At 56.4% G+C, this 19,850-nt stretch overlaps 1 protein-coding gene across 1 annotated transcript; it reads right to left on the reverse strand.

The window, feature by feature from the left end:
- Nucleotides 1–6,531: 6,531 nt before the first annotated feature.
- LOC141477840 (olfactory receptor 14C36-like) lies at nucleotides 6,532–7,446 on the reverse strand. The gene has a single exon (XM_074167028.1). It carries the CDS (start codon nucleotides 7,444–7,446, stop codon nucleotides 6,532–6,534), a length of 915 nt encoding a protein of 304 aa, XP_074023129.1.
- Nucleotides 7,447–19,850: the final 12,404 nt, after the last annotated feature.

The following is a 19,850-nucleotide window of genomic DNA, read 5'->3' on the forward strand; positions in this document are numbered from 1 at the left end:
CCCCATGTACTTCTTCCTGGGCAACCTCTCCTCCTTGGAGACCTGCTACAGCTCCACCATCCTGCCTCGGTTGCTGGTCAGCTTCTTGACAGGGGACAGCACCATCTCTGCGCATGGCTGCATGGCTCAGTTCTACTCCTTTGGTTCCTTTGCAACTACCGAGTGTTACCTGCTGGCGGCCATGTCCTGTGACCGGTACCTGGCCATATGCCAGCCCTTGCTCTATGCAAGCCTCATGACCTGGAAGGTCTCCATACATCTGGCAGCTGCCTCTTGGCTGTTGGGTTCCCTGCTGCTGGTGGTAGTCACGGTCTTCTTATCCCAGTTGCAGTTCTGTGGCCCCAAGGCCATTGACCACTTCTTCTGTGACTTTACCCCATTGCTGGAGCTTGCCTGCAGTGACACCAGAGCAGTCACAATGGTTTCTTTCATATTTGGTATCTTGGATGTAGTTTTTCCCTTCCTTTTCACGCTGGCCTCCTACGTGTGCATCATAGCTGCCGTCCTGAGGATCCCCGGCAGGCTCCTGGGGGCAGCACGACTGCGGGCACAAAGAGGACACAGGAGTCGTCTGCTCAGGTCTGTGCCAGGAGCTGTGCTGGGAGCCCGGTGCCCAGGCACTAGGGCCGGGACGAGGGGAGAGCCGGCAACGGCCGAGGCTGTTCCTGGCCACCTCTGAGCCCCTGGCAAAGGCCACCCTGGGGACACTCGCGCACAGGTCCCCTCAGTGCCAGCGGGGGTCTCTGGGGACCTCAGCTGTCCCTGAGGGTCAGCAGGGAGGGCAGGGGTGCCTGTCCCTCAGGGACATTTCTCTGCCCAGGGGTGCAAGGGGGACTGTCTGGCCATGCCTTTGCCTGGCTGAGGGCCCCTGGGGGGTGCAGGGGTGTCCCTGCTCCCACAGCCCCACACCAGCCTCTTCCCCCTCGGTGCCTTTCCTCCCAGAGTTCGTGGCCCTGAGGCTGGAGAACAGCAGCAACTGCTCCGGGCGCCTGCAGGTTTTCTACAATGGGACATGGAGGAGCGTTTGCTCCAACTCGATGACCCCCAAAACGGTGTCACTGGCGTGCAAGGAGCTGGGCTGCGGGGACAGAGTGTCCCTGGAAACACAACGCCCCCCAGGCAGGCTGTCTGGCCCTGCCTGGCTGGATCGTGTGGAGTGTGGGGAGAGAAACAGCTCCTCCCGGCAGTGTCCCTCTGCTCCCTGGGACCCACGGTCGTGCGATGACCTGCGAGAGGAGACCCACATCACCTGCACTGGTAATTCTGAGCTCCCTGGGCACTGGCATCCCCTCCGTTCCTGCTCCTGAATGGGCACAGTCAAGTGCCTGGCCCCGCAGGGGCTTTTCCTTTCCATGCCAGAGGCTTCTGCTGCTGGTAGCACAAATGGGACTCCAGCTCTCGGAGCCCCACAGTTGCCAGCCGGGCTCCCAGCTTCGCCTGGGCGAGGCAGAGGTTTCTGGAGGCAAGGTCTGAGAAGGGAACATCCAGGGCTCTGAGGAGTGTCCCTTCCGTGGACACCCTCCTGCTGCTCTGTGATGCAGGGTCCCTTTGGGGCTAAGCAGGCAGGGTCCCCCCCACGGCCGTGCGTGTCCCCTGAACGAGCGGGGTTCAGCTGCTGCCATGAGTGAGATGGCAGGAGCAGAGCTGAGCCCCGCTCTCTGCAGCACGACACCCCTGCAGCAGCCCCTTCCCCACAGCGTTTCCTTCTGCAGGGAGTCAGCCAGAAGCGCCCCCGGCCCCAAGGGCTGCGTGCCCCAGCCCCACCAGCTGCACAGGTAGCTGCTCCTCTGCGTGCCCCTCTCTCCTGGCAGGGCTCTGCCCGCTGTCCCGCTGCCCTCGGAGGTCTCTGCCTTCTCCAGACAGGGAGAAGATTCGTGCCGTGGGAGGCGAGAAGGGCTGCTCTGGCCGAGTGGAGGTCTGGCACCGCGGCTCCTGGGGGACGGTGTGTGACGACTCGTGGGACATGCAGGATGCCCAGGTGGCCTGCAGGCAGCTGGGCTGTGGCCCTCCGCTGTCTGCCCCGGCCGAGGCTGCGGTTGGGGAGGGCACCGGCCCCATCTGGCTGGAGCAGATGGAGTGCCGGGGCACAGAGCCATCTCTGCAGGACTGCTGGGCCCGGCCTGGGGACAGCGGTGCCTGCCGCCATAAGGAGGACGCTGCCGTCAACCGCTCAGGTGAGCGGCAGGGCTGGGACACCTCACGAGGAGCCGCTGTCTGCTTTGGGTCCCATCGTGGCTCCAGAGCTCCTGGATGTTTGGGTGGGATGTGTCAGGGATGTCTGCACATGCCCCCGTGCGCGCACACACACACACACACGGTGTGTCAGAGAGGAGGCTCCCTGGTACCTGCACCCCCACCCTCTCAGCCCAATTCTCCTTCTCCTCCTCTGCAGATGCGCCCAGGACGGCAGCACCAACCCCTGGAGCAGGTAACCCGTCCTCCCCACCAGCGCTGGGTCTTCCTGGGGCCAGGCTGTGACCCACAGCTGGAGGGAAGGGCTCCTTGCTGGGCTGTGGAACTCCCAGAAGAAGACACTGGGGTAGCGGAGGGGCGAGGAGAGGTTGGGGAGGGCTGTCACTTACCGAGGAAGGTGGGATCTTCCCCATCACTCATCCCCTGAACCCCCGTATGAAATGGGGATCAGGTCTGGGGTGTCCCGGCCCCCACCTCTCCCAGTCCTGGTGCTGCCCTGTCTGTGTTCCTGCCATGCAGATCCCACCTGGGGCCGCCCGACTGGCAGCGGGAGAGTCTCCTTGCCCATCATCATCTGCATCATCCTGGGAGCCCTTCTCTGCCTGCTCCTGGCCCTCCTGGCTGGGCAAATGCGAAGCGCCAGGGCTGGCCGCAGAGGTGGGTCCCTTCCCAGGGGAAGATGCCTCCTGGCAAGGCCAGGGGTGCCCTGGGGTGTCAGGGAGTGGTACAGGCAGAGCCGGGGGGACAGGAGTGTGAGCTCTCTGGGGGATCCCATCCTCTCTCTGACCATCCCTGGGCCAGCCCTGCCTCTGTCCGCAGGCTCTGAGAGAGCTCAGGAGCCCTTCCCGGAGGCCGTGTACGAGGAGATCGGTTACAGCCCAGCGTGGGAGAAGCAGGCAAGGTTCAGCGGCTCAGGTTGGTGTGCGTCCCTCATGGAGGACACATCTAGAGTGCTCTGCCAGCACCCCAGTCTCCATGGGCTGGTCACAGAATCACAGAGTCACAGAAGGATATGGGGTTGGAAAGGAACCTCTGGAGATCATCTAGTCCAACCCCCCGCCAAAGCAGCTCCACCCAGAGCAGGTTGCACAGGAACGTGTCCAGGTGGGTTTGGACCGTGCCGGGTCAGCCAATTCCGACAAAATTTCGGGCAAGAAAGACATTTGGGGGGCAGCGTGTTCCCAGGAGAGCACCGTCAGGGAAGCTGCATCCGAACTGCTGGGTGCAGAGCTGACGGGTGCCGTGGTTCTTCTTCCCAGTGGACACCGTTGTTTCCTGGCCGAGTTGGCCGTCTCTCAGTGCTCTCCGGTGCAAGCTGCCGTGCAAACTGCTGCGCCCTGACTGTCGTGCCGTGCCCCATTCGCCCGCCCAGGGAGCCCGTCCTTGCCGTGGTGCTCCCAGGGGACGCCCTGGGTGATGCCCACTGGCTGCTTCCTTGCTCAGCCCTAAAAAAGGGCTTCTTTTATGAGGGGGAAAGTGGCCTTGCCATTTATGCCTCATTTAGATCTGCCACCGGTGGTGCTGGCTCCATCCACACCACCTCAGCAGCTGCCCACAACCTGCTGGTTCCCGGCACAGGCCACTTTCCCCGGCTTCGAGAAGCCCCCAAAAGAGCCCCTTGCTGTCCCTTTTCACCGCAATTCCCTTCCCCAGTGGGGACTCACCTGCACTGGAGCTGGGCTCCTCAGCGAGAGGAGACCAGTCCTTCCCTGGTCACAAACAGCAGGTCCAGCTCCTTCCCTCCTTGGCTCCCTCACCAGCGACACACACCACCCCACACCACCCCACCAGTGGCCAGCACAGGCCCGTGATGGAGATCCCCAGTGACCTCCGGGGTCCGCAGTGATGGGACCCCAACACTGCTGGGGGGCAGAGGCTGCAGTTTGCCCGCACAATGCCAGACTGTGGTGCCCAGCGCATCCGTGCTCCCCTTTTATAGTGGGGCAGGGAGACACGGCCCCCTTTGTGACATCACGGTGCAGTCAGAGCCCCCCTTTGTGACATCACGGTGCAGTCAGAGCCCCCCTTTGTGACATCACGGGGCCTCATGAGAGGCTGGGACATTGTCACGTCCCACTCAGGAAAGAGGGGGGTGAGTGACTCAGATTCGCAAATCCCCAGCGGCGCGGACTCAGGTGAGACAAAGCTCAAGGTCCGAATACAAACATTTATTACGTCAGTAACCAGGTCTTAACGAGGTCCACGATAATTGGTTCAGTAAATAAGAAATTACGGCAAGCGGTAAGGTATGTATTGTGTTAATTAGCAACAGGTATACAACAAATTATGGCAAGCAGTACTTAATAACAGACATAGAATGAATGACGGGAAGCGGTACGGTTTGCCTTGCGTTACTTCTTTGAACTCAGCATCGTTCAGGCATTTAGGCACCTCAGGAGGTCTCTGCTCATACCTCCTGCTCACCACAGGATCAGCGATGGGATCGGGTCACTCAGGACTTGATCCAGGAAGGAATTAAAAATACTGAAGGATGAAGACAGTACAGCCCCTCTGGGCAACCTGCTCCAGCCTTGGTCTGCCCCGATAGGGGAAAAAGGCTTTCCTTATCTCCAGCCTGGGGCTTTCTTACTTCAACGTCATCTAGACTTTTGTCTGCTCTCGTCATGCAAAGCACCACAGTGATGAAGTCAGATCCATTTGGGTCAAAACCTCTCCGTAGGGACTGGCAGGCTGCTCTGAGCATCCCAAAGCCATCCCATTCCAGAGAATGACAGTGCCCTGTCCTGCAGCTTCTCCTGGCTGGGAAGTGCTCCAGGTCCCGAGCACCTTTGTGGGTCTCTGCTGATCTTGCTCCCAGTTCTTAACATCTGCCTTGTACTGGGAGCCCAAAAGCTGACCCTGTGTTGTGATGTGCTCTAATGAGTGATGAGTCGGGAGAGATAAACACTTCCCTCCATCTCTGGGCAAGGCTCCTGCTCATACAGCCCTGGACACTTCTTCCCTGCCCAGGGCACGTTAATGGAAGGTGCTTTGCCCTTTGTCCCCTGGGAACAACAGGATATGTTCCAGAGAACTGCACCCCAGTCAGATGATCCCCAGCCCCTATCACTGGAGGGGGCTGCTCTATCCCAGGTTCAGGACCCATTGGTAGTTCTTGTTGGATTTCAGGAGGTTTGTGGCAAAGTGTCCCTCCCACCTGCCAGGGTTTCGCTGAATGGCATCTTGAAGGCACAGGAACATGCCTGAACATGGCCCCGTCCCCATCAGGAAGGTGGCCAGCAGCCTGGGCAGGATGGTGGAGCTGCAGCAGGCCTCCAGGCAGGATGAGTTTCTCATGAAGAGGTTCATGGGGGTGGGGAGGTGCCTCTCAGCCACCACCAGCACAACAGTGGAGATGTTTGCAGCCATGGCCATGGGGCAGAGTATCAGGAATAGCAGGAAGAGAGGAACCTGCAGCTCAGGGTGACTGCTCAGTCCCAGGATGGTGACCTCCATGATGGATGAGAGATTCCTGCAGGCTGAAGTATCCATGGAGGCCTCCTTGACAGACTGAGAGAGTTGGGGTTTTTCATCCTGGAGGAGAAAAAGCTCCAGGGAGACTATGTATTGGCCCTCCAATACCCAAAGGGGGTTACAGGAGAGATGGGGAGGGCTTCTTTATCAGGGAGTGGAGCAATGGGACTAGGGGTAATGGTTTTAAACTGAAAGAGGGGAGATATAGATTAGATATTAGGAAGAAATTCTTTCCTGTGAGGGTGGTGAGACCCTGGCCCAGGTTGCCCAGAGAAGCTGTGGCTGCCCCATCCCTCGAGGGGTTTTAAGGCCAGGCTGGATGGCGCTTGGAGCAACCAGGTTTGGTGGGAGGTGTCCCTGCCCAGGGCAGGGAGGTTTGAACTTCATGATCTTTAAGGTCCCTTCAGACCTGAACCATTCTCTGATTCTATGATTCTATGGAAGTGAGCAGGTCTGGGAAGACCAAAGTGCTGGTGCTCCTTGTCAGGGCTGCTGTGCCGGGACTCTTTCTCCTCCCCCTCTGCCGACAGGATCTACCCCTGCAGCTCCAGAGAAGGTCTCAGAGGAAGCATCTCAGACAAACAAGTTGTTGGAAGGTCCTTTATTTTGTTTAAACACAGAGAGCACGGCTCCGCACTTACACAGTCTGTGTGTCACAGAGAACATGGATTGATATATATTTACAAATGGCACAGATAATGCCATTGCTTTGTGGACGAGATTATAAGAAGTAAAACAAAGCAAAAAACCCCAAACTCACGGCCAAAAGGAATAAATACAACCAAAGACTGTGTGGGCCTGTGATGAGTTACATTAGGTTTTATTTGCAGTAGAAGGAGGGCAGTTTAATGCTTCTGAAAATCACTAAGTTCTCAATTTCCACAAGGCATCCTTGAGCTCCTTATTCCTCATGCTGTAAATGAGGGGGTTCACTACTGGAGGCACCACGGAGTAAAGAACTGCCATCAACAGATCCAGGGATGGGGAGGAGATGGAGGGAGGCTTCAGGTAGGCAAAGAAGCAAGTGCTGACAAACAAGGACACCACGGCCAGGTGAGGGAGGCACGTGGAAAAGGCTTTGTGCCGTCCCTGCTCAGAGGGGATCCTCAGCACGGCCCTGAAGATCTGCACATAGGACACCACAATGAAAACAAAACAGCCAAATGCAATACAGGCACTGACCACAAGAAGCCCAACTTCCCTGAGGTAGGAGTGTGAGCAGGAGAGCTTGAGGATCTGGGGGATTTCACAGAAGAACTGGTCCAGGACATTGCCCTGGCAGAGGGGTATTGAAAATGTATTGGCTGTGTGCAGGAGAGCGTAGAGAACACCACTGCCCCAGGCAGCTGCTGCCATGTGGACACAAGCTCTGCTGCCCAGGAGGGTCCCGTAGTGCAGGGGTTTGCAGATGGCAACGTAGCGGTCGTAGGACATGATGGTGAGAAGATAAAACTCTGATGAGATCAAGAATACACTCAGGAAGACCTGGGCAGCACATCCTGAGTAGGAGATGACCCTGGTGTCCCAGAGGGAATTGGCCATGGCTTTGGGGAGAGTGGTGGAGATGGAGGCCAGGTCAAGAACAGAGACGTTGAGGAGGAAGAAGTACATGGGGGTGTGGAGGCGGTGGTCACAGGCTATGGCAGTGATGATGAGGCCGTTGCCCAGGAGGGCAGCCAGGTAGATGCCCAGGAAGAGACAGAAGTGCAAGAGCTGCAGCTCCCGTGTGTCTGCGAATGCCAGGAGGAGGAACTCAGTGATGGAGCTGCTGTTGGACATTTGCTTCCCTCTGTTCAAAAAAGGAAAAGAGAGTGAGGAGTCAGGACAGACACCTCTGAGCAGAACCTCTTCCACTTGTCACACTACGCTCCCCCAAATGACCTCTGTCCTTCCAGGGAGATCTTGGTGCAGATCCTGGCGTGATCCTTGGTTGGTGCTGGCTGAGGGTGCAATGGGGAGCAGGGGACTCTGCTGGGGGCTCCAGAGGAGTCAGTCGTGCTGTGCAGCAACAGGCAGAGAGGAACCAGGAGTGGTCGCAGGTTACATCTACCCCCGATAAGAAAGAGCTCCTGACCATTGTCACTCCCAGGTCCCCTGGATGTGGAACAGAGCTCGGGGCGGGGGGTGTGTGTGTGTGTATTTTTCTGCTGTTGCCCCTGTCCCACCTGAGGAGTCATTTCTGAAGGCAGAAATCCCTGGCATTTTTGCTACACTACAAGTGCTGTTTTGAGAGTCCTGGGAGGCAACAGGACAGACCCTCAGTGCAGAAGGAGGAGAGCTGCTCTCTCCATCACTCCTGCTCTCAGCTGCTTTGTGCTGGAACCCCTTTGGTCTGGAGGATGATCCCATGGAGAGCAGAGGAGTCCAGTTCCAAAGTGCAGATCTGCAAACTCCCCTCCCCAGTGAGGATCTGTCAGCTTTTGGATGCCCAGCAGATGGGGTGTCCTTAATGGGGAGTCAACGTTACCCCCACCCTATGGACTGCATTGCCTGGAGACCCACAAGTTAGAAGAGGGCTGGGGGCACCATCAGCATGGCAGGACCTGCAGGGTCAGTGTCTGAGCTCCTGCTGAAACCTTGCTATGTTTTGAAGAACCGACTAGCATTTATTGTTGTTTAGACAATTACTCTATCACTGTATGATACCTCCCACATTAGGAAAAATAAAGGAAACCCAAAGGGTTTAAATATAAACAGATTTGTAGAATAAGATGAAATACTTAACATTGAAACACTTCTAAATACATTAAATAGTAAAGAACCAGTATCCTTTTCAATACCCATATAAAATAATCAAGGTTTATACTCAAACCCCAGCTGCTCACTCACCTTCACACCCTGCACCATCCCCAGCACAAGGCACCCATCCTCTCCTGTCCCTCTGAGGGTGCTGCAGGGAAGCCCTGCTCTGGAGCACACCCTCATCCTCCTCTGCACTGCAGAGAGAGCCCAAAGGCTGTGGGCGATGACAGATTGAGGAGAACCCTTCAGGATCTGCAGGGCCGTTGCCCTGCAGCCCGAGACTCACCGTGGAGAGGGCTGTGAAGCTTTGTCCCACCGTCAGCTCTCAGCTCTCCTACCACTCCCAACTGCCTTGAACCTCTCTCCGCATTGATCCTCTCATCCTCGCGCCTGAAGCTCTTCCCTCAGCCCTGCTGCGCTGGCTAAAACTGTCTCTCTGCAGCTCTGCCCGCTTGCCAGGAGCTGCCTCTGTCCCAAGAGCCCGGCCCAGCTCAGCAGCAGAGGACCAGCCCGAGGCAGTTTAATGACCCCTCTGGTGGGTTTCATACCGAGCCCATGAACCTCAGACACTGAGAAGAAGTGGAAGAAACCTCTCAAGAAGTCAAGCTGTGACATCATCTCCAAAAGAAACACTTTCTGGGACCCGTGTTCATAGGTCCCAGTGAGGACCATTCCCAACAAAGCCTCCCCAGGGGCTCGTTAGAGCAGAAAACTGGAGGCAATAGAGACAGGCAGGTAAAGGACAATTAACGGTGGCTCTGATGCTGAGGAAACCTGACTGTGTCCCATTAAGGCAAAGGGCCAGGCTCTGACCCCCAGCCCCTGGGAAAGGAGATCTTGTCCCTCCCACCTGGCCCAGGGCTCTTCCTGGGGCAGTGTGATGTGGGGATGTGCAATGCCAAGGGCAGGACACTGGCAGGACCCATCTGGGTGGGGCAAGGAGGTCAAGAGGTCTTCCTGAGTGAGGTTAAAGGACCTTCTGGTAGGCCTTGGTGGCAGAGACAATAGCCATGGTGAAGGAGAGGTCACCTCTGTTGGTGGATTTCAGCCTTGCCACGGCCCTCAATGGTCTCTACCACAGGCTGCCCTACGGTGTCCCACACCTGCACCTCTGTCTCTAAAGGCACCCAATTGTCTTTTCAGTTTCACCCCAACAGCTCACTACCCTTCCTGATATCTCTCCATCCTCTCTGGCTGTTCCTGGAAAGAGAAAGCCATGGGCTGGTCCAGCCTCCCTCTGATTGCCCTCTTGGATCACAGCACTGCCCTTGGAATGACATCTCCTTCTCTTCAATTCTAGCCTCAACCTCCCCAGACACACTTTGTGACATCCTTCCTTTCCCATGTTTTTTTTTTTCCATTATGAAGAAAAGCTCCACCATCTCTGAAACCCCCCTTCAAGCAGTTCCAGGCTGTGACTGTGATGCTCTGAGCCTCCACTTCACCAGGCTGGAGAAGCCCATGTCCCTCAGCCTCCCCAGAAAGGGGCCTCATGGCCTTGAGGCCATGAATCCCCTCTGGGCAGAGCTCCTCTGGACACTCCCCAGTCCTCCCCACTTCTCTAGAACAGGAAGCCCCAAAGAGGGCCACACGAGTCCAGAGGTGGCCACACCAGGTTTCAGAGGAGTGGGATGACAGCTCCCCTGGGGTGGGTGACCCACGCTCCTCCTAACGCAGCCCCACATGCAGCTGCCCTTGTTCCTGGTGACCGTGCACTACTGGCTCCTATGGCATCCCTCGGGGTGCCCAGGCCCTTCTCCTCAGGATCCCTGCCCAGCCAGTCAGGTCCCGGGCTGCCCTCATCTACGGGGTTATTCTTTCCCCCGATGCAGCTCTGGCCGCTTCTCTGTGTAAAACTTCTAGAGGTTCTGTTGCCCAAATCCCAGGGTTTCTCAAGGTCCCCCTGGACTGAAGCTCCATTTTGTCAGCTGTCCATATTAGCGTGCAGATGGTTACCCCGATGGTGGTGTCCCTCACAAGGGAACAGCATGGGGGCCTGCAGGGAACCACAAATACTCAAAGGTGCTGCTACTTTAATGCAATTTCTTTCCAATGCAGGGTTAGCCATGGTGGCCATCTCAGAAACAGCTGCAAAGCCACGGCCAGTGAGGAAAGAGGGAGCAGAGGTGGGATGTTTGTACTGGACATTGCTGTGTTTCATGGGTTGATGGTGTTTCTTCACACACCACAGGGAAGAGCATGGATCCGCCTTCTTGAGGACCTCCTGGTAGTCATAGAAAGGTCATTTTTAGTTCTTCCCAAAGCCCTCTCTTGTCACAGTTTAACAACTTCATCTCTCTCAGCCTTTCATACTGATAAGCTCAACCTTGCAAATGCTGCCTGAGAGGGTGAGGGCTCTTCCAGTCCTACTGGATTTTACTGGATTTCCAAGGGACTTCAGGGATGTTGGAATATCATCACCCTCATGCCATCCCTTTCCGCATGTGTCACTCTCATTTGTCATCCTCTTGCAAAGCACAGCTCTTGCAGGCTGTCAGGAGAGCCTGTTCTGTCTGGACAAGCTGTCACCCACAATGACACACTGAACTTCCAATGTTCCAGGCCCTGGTGGCACCATGACACCACTCTGAGGGTCTGACTCAAGGGTTTCTGTGCCTGGTGCTGACCCACATGCAGATGAGGAGTTAATGGCTGCAAGAACCACAGCAGCCATCATCAGAGACAACAGGTTTATCATGGGACTGTTCAAGTGTGAAGGGAGCTTGGGATGTCTCTAGACCAACCTCCTGCTCACAACAGGGTCAACACTGAATTCGCCACAACTTCCTTCCAATTCACTTTGTCCAGGAGAGTCCTGAAAACCTCTTCTGAGGACTTTGCAAGAGATCCTTGGGTTTGAGGAGAAGCAGACAGATCCTGTAGGTCGACAACTGGTTGTGCAGCTGGTATCAGGAACAGGGTTACTCCGACCATGAGACCCTCTGTGAGGATCAGTAACTGCTTGGAAGAGAAGGGATTCACCTTCTGTCCAAGTGGCAGAAGCTGAAGGCAGGGACTAGGAGAATGACGTACTGCCCAGTGTAGGAGAAGAGCAGGTTTGACACCAACCGAGGAGCATCAAGCTGCACAAGTCCATGGGGCCTGATGGGATTCACCCATGGATCCTAAGAGAACTGGCAGATGAAGTTGCCAACCCACTAGCCATCATATTTGAGAAGTGGTGGCAGTCTGGTGAAGTACCCACTGACCGGAAAAGGGGAAACAACACCTACTATTAAAAAGGGAAAAAAGGAAGTCCTGAGAAACTACAGGCCAGTCAGTCTCACCTCTGTGCCCGGCAAGATCATGGAGCAGGTCCTCCTGGAAACTCTGCCAAGGCACATGGAAAATAAGAAGGTGATTGGTGCAGCCAAAATGGCTTCACCATGAGCAAATCATGCCTGACAGATTTGGTGGCCTTCTACAATGGTGTTACAGCATTGGTTGGTAAGGGGAGAGAAACAGACATCATCGACCTGGACTTGTGCAAAGCGTTTGGCACTGTCCCGCATGACATCCTGGTCTCTAAATTGGGGAGACATGGATTTGACAGATGGACCACTCAGTTGATATGCAACTGCCTGGATGGATGGCCACACTCAAAGGGTTGTTGTCAATGGCCTGATGTTCAAGTGTGAACAGTCACGAGTGGCTTTCCTCAGGTGTTGCCGATGACACCAAGCTGTGCGGTATGGTCGACACGCTGGAGGGAAGGAATGCCATCCAGAGGGACCTGGACAGGCTGGAGAGGTGGGCCCTTGCAAACCTCATGAAGTTCAACCAGGTAAAATGTAAGGTCCTGCACCTGGGTCACCACAATCCAGAGAACATATAAAGGCCGGGTAGAGAATGGATTGAGAACAGCGCCAAGGAGAAGGTCTTCAGGGTGTTGGTTGATGAGAAGTTGAACATGAGCCGGCAATGAGTGCTGAAAGCCCAGAAAGCCACCCACATCCTGGGCTGCATCAAAAGAAGCGTGGCCAGCAGGGCGAGGGGGGAGATTCTGCCCCTCTGCTCCACTCTGGGGAGACCCCACCTGGAGTATTGTGTCCAGCTTTGGAGACCACAGCACAGGAAGGATGTGGACCTGCTGGAGTGGGTCCAGAGGAGGCCACAAAGATGCTGCGAGGGCTCGAGCCTGTGAGGACAGGCTGAGAGAGTTGGGGTTCTTCAGCCTGGAGGAGAGAAGGCTCCAGTGAGAACTTCGAGACCCTTCCAGTATCTGAAGAGCCTACAGGAGAGATGGAGAAGGACTCTTTATGAGGGAGTGGAGAGATAGTATGAGGTGTATTGGTTTAAAACTGAAAGAGGGGAGATTTAGATTTGATATTAGAAGGAAATTTTTTGCTGTGAGGGTGGTGAGAGCCTGGCCCAGGTGTCCCAGAGAAGCTGTGGCGGCCCCATCCCTGGAGGAGTTCAAGGCCAGTCCGGACGGAGCTTTGAGCAACCTCGTCTGGTGGGAGGTGTCCCTGCCCAGGGCAGGGGGTTTGGAACAAGATCATTTTAAGATGCCTTCCAACCCAAAACATTCTATGGTTCTATAATTCTAGGATTCTAGGATTAAATCAGTGGATAGGATCTTCCCGAGCAGCACCTCTAATGTTAAGTGCTATCAAATGCATTTGCCCCTCATTTGCCTTTATCTCCAAGGCAGCCTTGACCTCTCCTAACACAATATTCCTTGATTATGACAGTGCCAACAATTCATCAAATATTTTCACACTATCTTCAGAACACAAATAGCGTCACAGCACATTTAAAGCTGATAAATAATTCCCCAGTGTGTAACTCGGCTATCTAAGAAATAACACACAAAGCAGAAGCCGTCAACACAGAACTCTTCCAGGTGACTGCCTGCTCTTTGGGCCAGTCCCAAAGCAAATACTCAAGTCAGTCGCCTTAAATCTTTTCACAACCGACCCAAAACAGATCTCTTCTTTATAACTAGTGTCCCGTAAAGATATAACCATACACGTGAACCTTAAAAATGACACAGCACGTCACCGAAGAAGCTGAGCCATTTCCAGTTCTCATGAACCACTGATCGGTGTATTTTTATTTCTTTGAGGCCGTGACAGGAGTCTGTATCATCACGGGAACAAAACCAGGGACACCCTGGATTCACTGAGACTCAGGCAAACCTCCCACTGACTTCAAAACCTAAACCAGGTTTTTGCCACCAGCGTTTCATTCCCAGCTTGTGTCTCATAACAATAAATTCTCCTCACGCCCTCAGAGACAGAGGACTAAAATCGAGCATTATTTTCCTGTCAGACGTGGCAGGGAGTGCGGGATGGGATTGGCAGTGAAGAGCAATGGGGAAGCACAGGGTGGCATCCCCACTCCTGCAGGACACCCCTGCCACCAGGGTGTTACCCTGAGAGTGACACCCCAGGTCTCAGGCTGCTCCCCCGGGACTGCCCCCACCTCTGGGCTCCAGCCTGGCCCCAGCACAGAGAGGGAACCCCAGGCGTGTGGGGTACCCCAGGACCCGCTCCTCCCCGCTCCCCCCAGCACTGAGCCCCTCTGGGGACTCTGCTCCCTGCCAGGGCTGGAGGGAGCCCAGGCATCCAGGCTGCTGTAACCCCCCCACACTCCCCCTGGTTGGGCTCTACTGGGAAGCATCAATCGTGCTGAATGGGCCCCTTGTGCCACGAGCCCTGGGCAAACACGGCTCATCAGAGATGCTGCGGGGACAAACACACCTCCTCCTGCCAGGGGAGCTCTGTCCCCACAATTAGCTCCGAGTGGCTGCCTGGGGACAAGGGATCTCTTCATTGTGTCCCTCTGAACGGCCACATCCCGCCCAGGGACAGCGCTGGCCTGGGCCAAGGACGAGGGCATTGAAGGGACACTCGGTGGGGACAAGGGCCTTTGGTGAGCTCTGGCCAAGTCCCAGCCAGGGACTCCCAGATGGAGCCAGAACCTTCTTGGAGACACGGTCACTGGGACCCACCGTCCACGGGCAGCTCTGCAGAGAGGAACCCCTGTTGTCTGGAGGGCACAGTGGCCACAGGCAGTGGCAGAGTGAGAGCCAGGGCAAGGGATGTTCCTCTCTGTTCTCTGCTCTGGGGTGGCCATGGCTGGGAACTGGAGCAGTTTGGGGCCCACAGTGCAAGGGAAATGGGGTGGGCTGGAGATGGGCACTGCGACCACCCTGCCCCAAGCCCAACCCTCGTCTCCCGGTGTCCAACATTCACCAGTGCTCCCCATCATTGCCTCCAGTGACTGAAGATCCCAGTCATCCAGCTGTCCCCATTGTCCATGTCCCCCATTTTCCTACTCCCTTCCAGCGTTCCCTAATCCCAGGGTTTCTTCTGCCCCATGAAGAGGGGCCAATTCAAGTCCCCCATTTACCCAAGGGGCTGGAAAGGGCTTGAAGACAATTCTGCTTAGAGACCTCTCGCGTGAGGCTGGTGTCATCTCTGGGGTAGTCCTGGACGGAGAGAGTGTTCAGGGAGCAGAGTCACTGGGAGACGGCAGTGCTGGGAGGTGGGGGGCACCGGGAGATGGGGGGATGTGGCTCTGGGGGGCTCTTGGAGCATTGTTTTGTGTTGAGCAGTGGGTCATCACCGCAGGGTGTCCAGCTCTCAGGGGGCACTACCCACACCCTCCCCACCTGCAGATGCCGGGGAGCTTCCCCGTGTGGCTGCCCCATGCAGGAAGCTGGACTGATGCCGGGGAGGGTGGCTGGATCCGTGCCAGGGCCAGGGGGTGACTCTGTGCCAGGGCTTGGCTTGTTGCCAGGGCTGGTGTCTCTGCCAAGCCTGGCTTTGCCCCGGGGGCTCTCGGAGCAGGGAGGGGCAAGGAGGAGTCTGGGGAGGGATAAATCTGCCCCTCACCTTCTCCAGCTTCACCCAGGACTCACCACACCGTAGAGGAAGATGAAGGTCGCAGTCCTCAGCGTGGCCCTGCTCTTCACCATTCTGCTGTGCACCCCAGAAGATGCTCAGGTGAGTCCCCAATGCCACGGGGAGGGGCTCAAGGCTGGGCATGGGTCTCGGCAGCAGGACATCCCCTCTCCTGCAGAATGAAATTGTAGTGGTGAGCACCAATCCCTGTGACTCGGCCTCTCCCTTTCCCAAGCAAGGAGCTCCTCCAGGCTCCCAGGCACCTCCAGCCCCGGGCAATGCAGTTTTCTCCCTCCCACAATTCTGCCTCTTCCCTTCCCCAGAATTCAGCTTCTGGGGCCCAGAGACTGGTTCCTCAGTGAGTGGTTGGGTCTATCCCATCCTGGGGAGGGTCCACTGCAAATGCCTCTGAGAGTCCCCACTGGTTTCTTGTCTTGATTCCCCCCAAATCTCTCCCTTTTGGGCCTCACCATCCCATCCTTTTGGTCTTCTCAGACATCACCTCCCTGGGGTCTCCCCTGTGTCCTTTCCAGGGTCCCCAGATGCCCTCCCTCCTGCCCACCCCCATCCTCTTTGGAGGCCCTGAATGCTCTCCTTCTCTCCATCCCCATGGAGACCATCCCCATGCCTGCATGGGGATGGGGGGACTGGGGACACCTGTGACCCACCCACAGCCCCACCAAGGTCCAATCCAGACCACCCCTCTGCTCTCTTTCCCCAGGCACGATACGAAGGAAGTGCAATTCGTGACTTGGATGTAAGTAGTTGGGTGGACTTTGAGGGGCTCCAGTCTGGGGAACAGGAGGGCCCTTTGGTCCTCCCATCCCTTGCTGGGAACAGGGACACCCCAGTGACCAGTGAGGTCTCATCTTCTCTCTACAGATCACGATACAGAGAGCCTTGCTAGGAAAGAGGGATGTGGTGGGTATCACGAGTTCTGCGTCCTCCGTCCCTCCCCTCCAAAGCCATGATATTCCAGGGCATCCCAGAGTGCTCCAGTGCACCCCAGTGCACCCCAAAGACACCCCAGGAAACACCCCTGCACCTCAGTGCTTTCCCAGGGAGGCCCCCTTCCCCAGGGCCCTCAGTGCTTTCCCATCCATCCCATGACAACCCAGTGCACCCCACCATGCCCCAGTACACAGCCACGCACCCAGGTGGGACCCTGCCCCAGGACCCCCGCTGCTTTCTCTGCACCACCACACAAGCTCATGTACCCCCTTTCTCCCTGGAGGCACCTTCCCCAAGGACCCCAGTGCTTTCCCCTGCCTCCCAGTACAGCCCAGTGCACCCAAGCCTGTCCCTAACCCTCCCTTTCTCCCCAGCCCCCCGTGGCTGACCTGGATGTGGACCTTCTGCGCCAGAGACACGTGGCTGCAGCCCTTCATGCCTAGGTGAGCAGCATCAGGGTGTCTCCAGCCCCACAAAGGACACTGGGTCCCGGGGGCCCCCTGAGCCCTCTGGGGTGGGAAGAAGACCTTGAGTATGGGAGAAGCAAAGAGAGGGGACTGTCCGTGATCCATGGCCCAGGGGGAGCTGGACAGAGCGGCCCCCATGCCTTTCCTTGCATCCGGTGGGGCTCTACGGACCCAGAGGGTCACCATGCAGACCAGGCAGGGGATCTGGGGCCGCACAGACCCCAAGGATCACCGGGAGGGCTGGGCAGGCATCTGGGACATTTAGGGGCTTCCCGGGGCAATGACATGCTGGGCAAGGGGCTCTGGGTGCCACATGGATCTCAGGACAGCCAAGTCCTGTCCTTGGACTCTTGAGGACTCCACATCCTGTCTCCTTCCCCAGGTCTCTGCAGAGAGAGACGGTGGCGGACAAGGCCACTCTCACGTCCCAGCTGACACTGGGGGTCTCATTTTGGGCTCTGTCTTTCAGGACTGGAACTGGTGGTGGCACCAGTGTCCCGTCCCCCTCCAGCAGCATGAGGAGATGATCATCGCTGGATGACCCCACCTGATCCCCTGGGAGCCCTGGGCCCTTTCCCTCTAATGATCAATAAACCCCTTCAGCAAAGCTACGCTCTGCGTGTGTGTCCGTGTCCGTGTCCGTGTCTGTGTCCATGTCCCCTCTCGTCTGCCAGCGCCCAGGCACCTGGGTCCTTTCTGGCTGTACCACAGCGATGATCAGAGTGACTGAGGGAGCCCAGATGCTGGGGGTGTCTCTGTAAAGGAGAGCCCCTTCCCACCCACCATGTGCCCCCACATGAGGGCAGATTGGGGCAAACGGGAAGGGAAGGGAAGGGAAGGGAAGGGAAGGGAAGGGAAGGGAAGGCAAGGCAAGGCAAGGCAAGGCAAGGCAAGGCAAGGCAAGGCAAGGCAAGTGTGTGAGCCGATGCAGGCAGAACGCAGGAACAACCACAAAACCATGGATTAAGAGCAAAGAACAAATTTAATCTCAATACCTCATGGATCAGGGAACCTCTGAAGCAGCACCTGGGCAGAGGCAGGCAAGCAGGGGACGCAGGCACGGTGCAGCGAGAGTCCTTATTAGCAAGAAAGTCCTCATTAGCAAGAAAGTCCTCGTTAGCAAGGGAGGGAGAGAGCGCGAGAGCTCCCACTTGCTGTTTGGGTCTGTATTCCAAGGATTCTGGCAGGCAGAGTTTTCCGCTGTGCTTTGATCTCTTCAACAGCAGGGCGGGAATCTCAGGCGTGTTGGATAAGGTGCCCCTGAGTCCATCCCAGGCCTGTGTTATCTAAATGCAGATGTCCTACTTGTTGAGCACACAAAACTAAGCAACAGTTAGTGTGATATATGTGTTTTCCAGCACCCCACATGCGAGTCACTTGAGCGTATTCACAGTCCTCCTCGCCAATCTTCCGTTACTTTCCCACAGCAAGGGAGCACTGAGCAGATGAGGCCTTCTATAGACAGACAGGAGCAGCCTCACCTTCACAAGACCTGGTCCTCATGAGGGACTGCAACCACCCCAGTATCTGTTGGAGGGACAACACAGCTGGGCACAAGCAATCCAGGTGGTTTGGAATTGTGTCAATGGTAATTTCTGACCCGGGAATGTGTCAATGGTAATTTCTCCAAGTGTCAATGGTAATTTCTCCAAGTGACAGAGGAGCCAAGGAGGAGAGAAGCCATGCTGGACCTGCTTCTCACCAACTAGGAGACCCTGGTGGGGAATGTCAGGCTCAAGGGCAGCCTTGGCTGCAGTGACCATGAGATGGTAGAGTTCGAGATCCTTCGGGCAGCAAGGAGGGCACACAGTATCTCGCTACCCAAGGGAGAGGAGCCCAAGGAAGCTGGTCAATATTCAAGGATCGCCTTCTCCAAGCTCGGGAGTGGTGCATCCCGACAAAGAGGAAGTCAGGCAAAACCACTAGGAGGCCTTCATGGACGGACAAGGAGCTCCTGGACAATCTCAAACAGGAAAAGGAGGCCTAAAGAGGAGGAAGCAAGGACAGGGAGCTGGGGAGGAATACAGAGAAATTGTCCCAGCAGCCAGGGGTCAGGTTAGGAAAGCTAAAGCCCAATAGAGGAAAATCTGGCCAGGGACGTCAAGGGTAACAAGAGAAGTGTCTATCGGTGTGTCAGTGACAAAAGGAAGACAGAGGAAAATGTGGGCCCACTCAGGAAATAAATGGGAGCCCGGATACCCAGGATATGGAGAAGCCTGAGGCACTGAATGACTTGGAGGTCCTGCTTAACCAACCTGATGTCATTCTATGACCATGTGACCCGCCTTCTCCATGCGGGGAAGGCTGTGGATGTTGTCTACCTGGACTTTGGTAAGGCCTTTGACACCGTCTCCTGCAGCGTTCTCCTGGAGAAGCAGGCGAACCACGGCACAAAGAAGTGTGCTCTTCCCTGGGTAAAAACTGGCTGGATGGCCGTGCCCAGAGAGTTGTGATTAACAGGGTCAAATCTTGTTGGTGGCCGGTCACCAGTGGTGTCCCTCAGGGCTCAGTTCTGGGGCCAGTCTTGTCAAATATATTTATTGATGATCTGGATGAGGGGATTGAGTGCACCCTCAGTGAGTTCGCAGACGACACCAAGTTCGGTGGGAGTGTTGATCTGCTTGAGGGTCGGAAGGCTCTACAGAGGGATCTGGACAGGTTGGATCAATGGGCCAAGGCCAATGGGATGAGCTTCAATAAGGCCAAGTGCCGGGTCCTGCATTTTGGTCACAACAACCCCAGGCAACGCTACAGGCTTGGGGAAGAATGGCTGGAAAGCTGCCCAGCAGAAAAGGACCTGGGGGTGTTGGTGGACAGCCGGCTGAACATGAGCCAGCCAATGGCATCCTGGCCTGTATCAGGAACAGCGTGGCCAGCAGGAGCAGGGCAGTGATGGTGCCTCTGGACTGGGCACTGGTGAGGCCTCACCTCGAGGGCTGTGTTCAGTTCTGGGCCCCTCACTCCAGGAAGGACATTGAGCTGCTGGACCGTGTCCAGAGGAGAGCCACCAAGCTGGTGAGGGGTCTGGAGAAAAGTCATATAAGGAGAGGCTGAGGGAACTGGGCATGTTTAGTTTGGAGAAGAGGAGGCTGAGGGGAGACCTCATTGCCCTCTACAACTGCCTGAAAGGAGGTTGTGGAGAGGTGGGTGTTGGCCTCTTCTCCCAAGGGAA

The sequence above is a fragment of the Numenius arquata genome, unplaced genomic scaffold, assembly GCF_964106895.1.
Source record: "Numenius arquata unplaced genomic scaffold, bNumArq3.hap1.1 HAP1_SCAFFOLD_86, whole genome shotgun sequence".
NCBI classification, from domain to species: Eukaryota; Metazoa; Chordata; class Aves; order Charadriiformes; family Scolopacidae; genus Numenius; species Numenius arquata.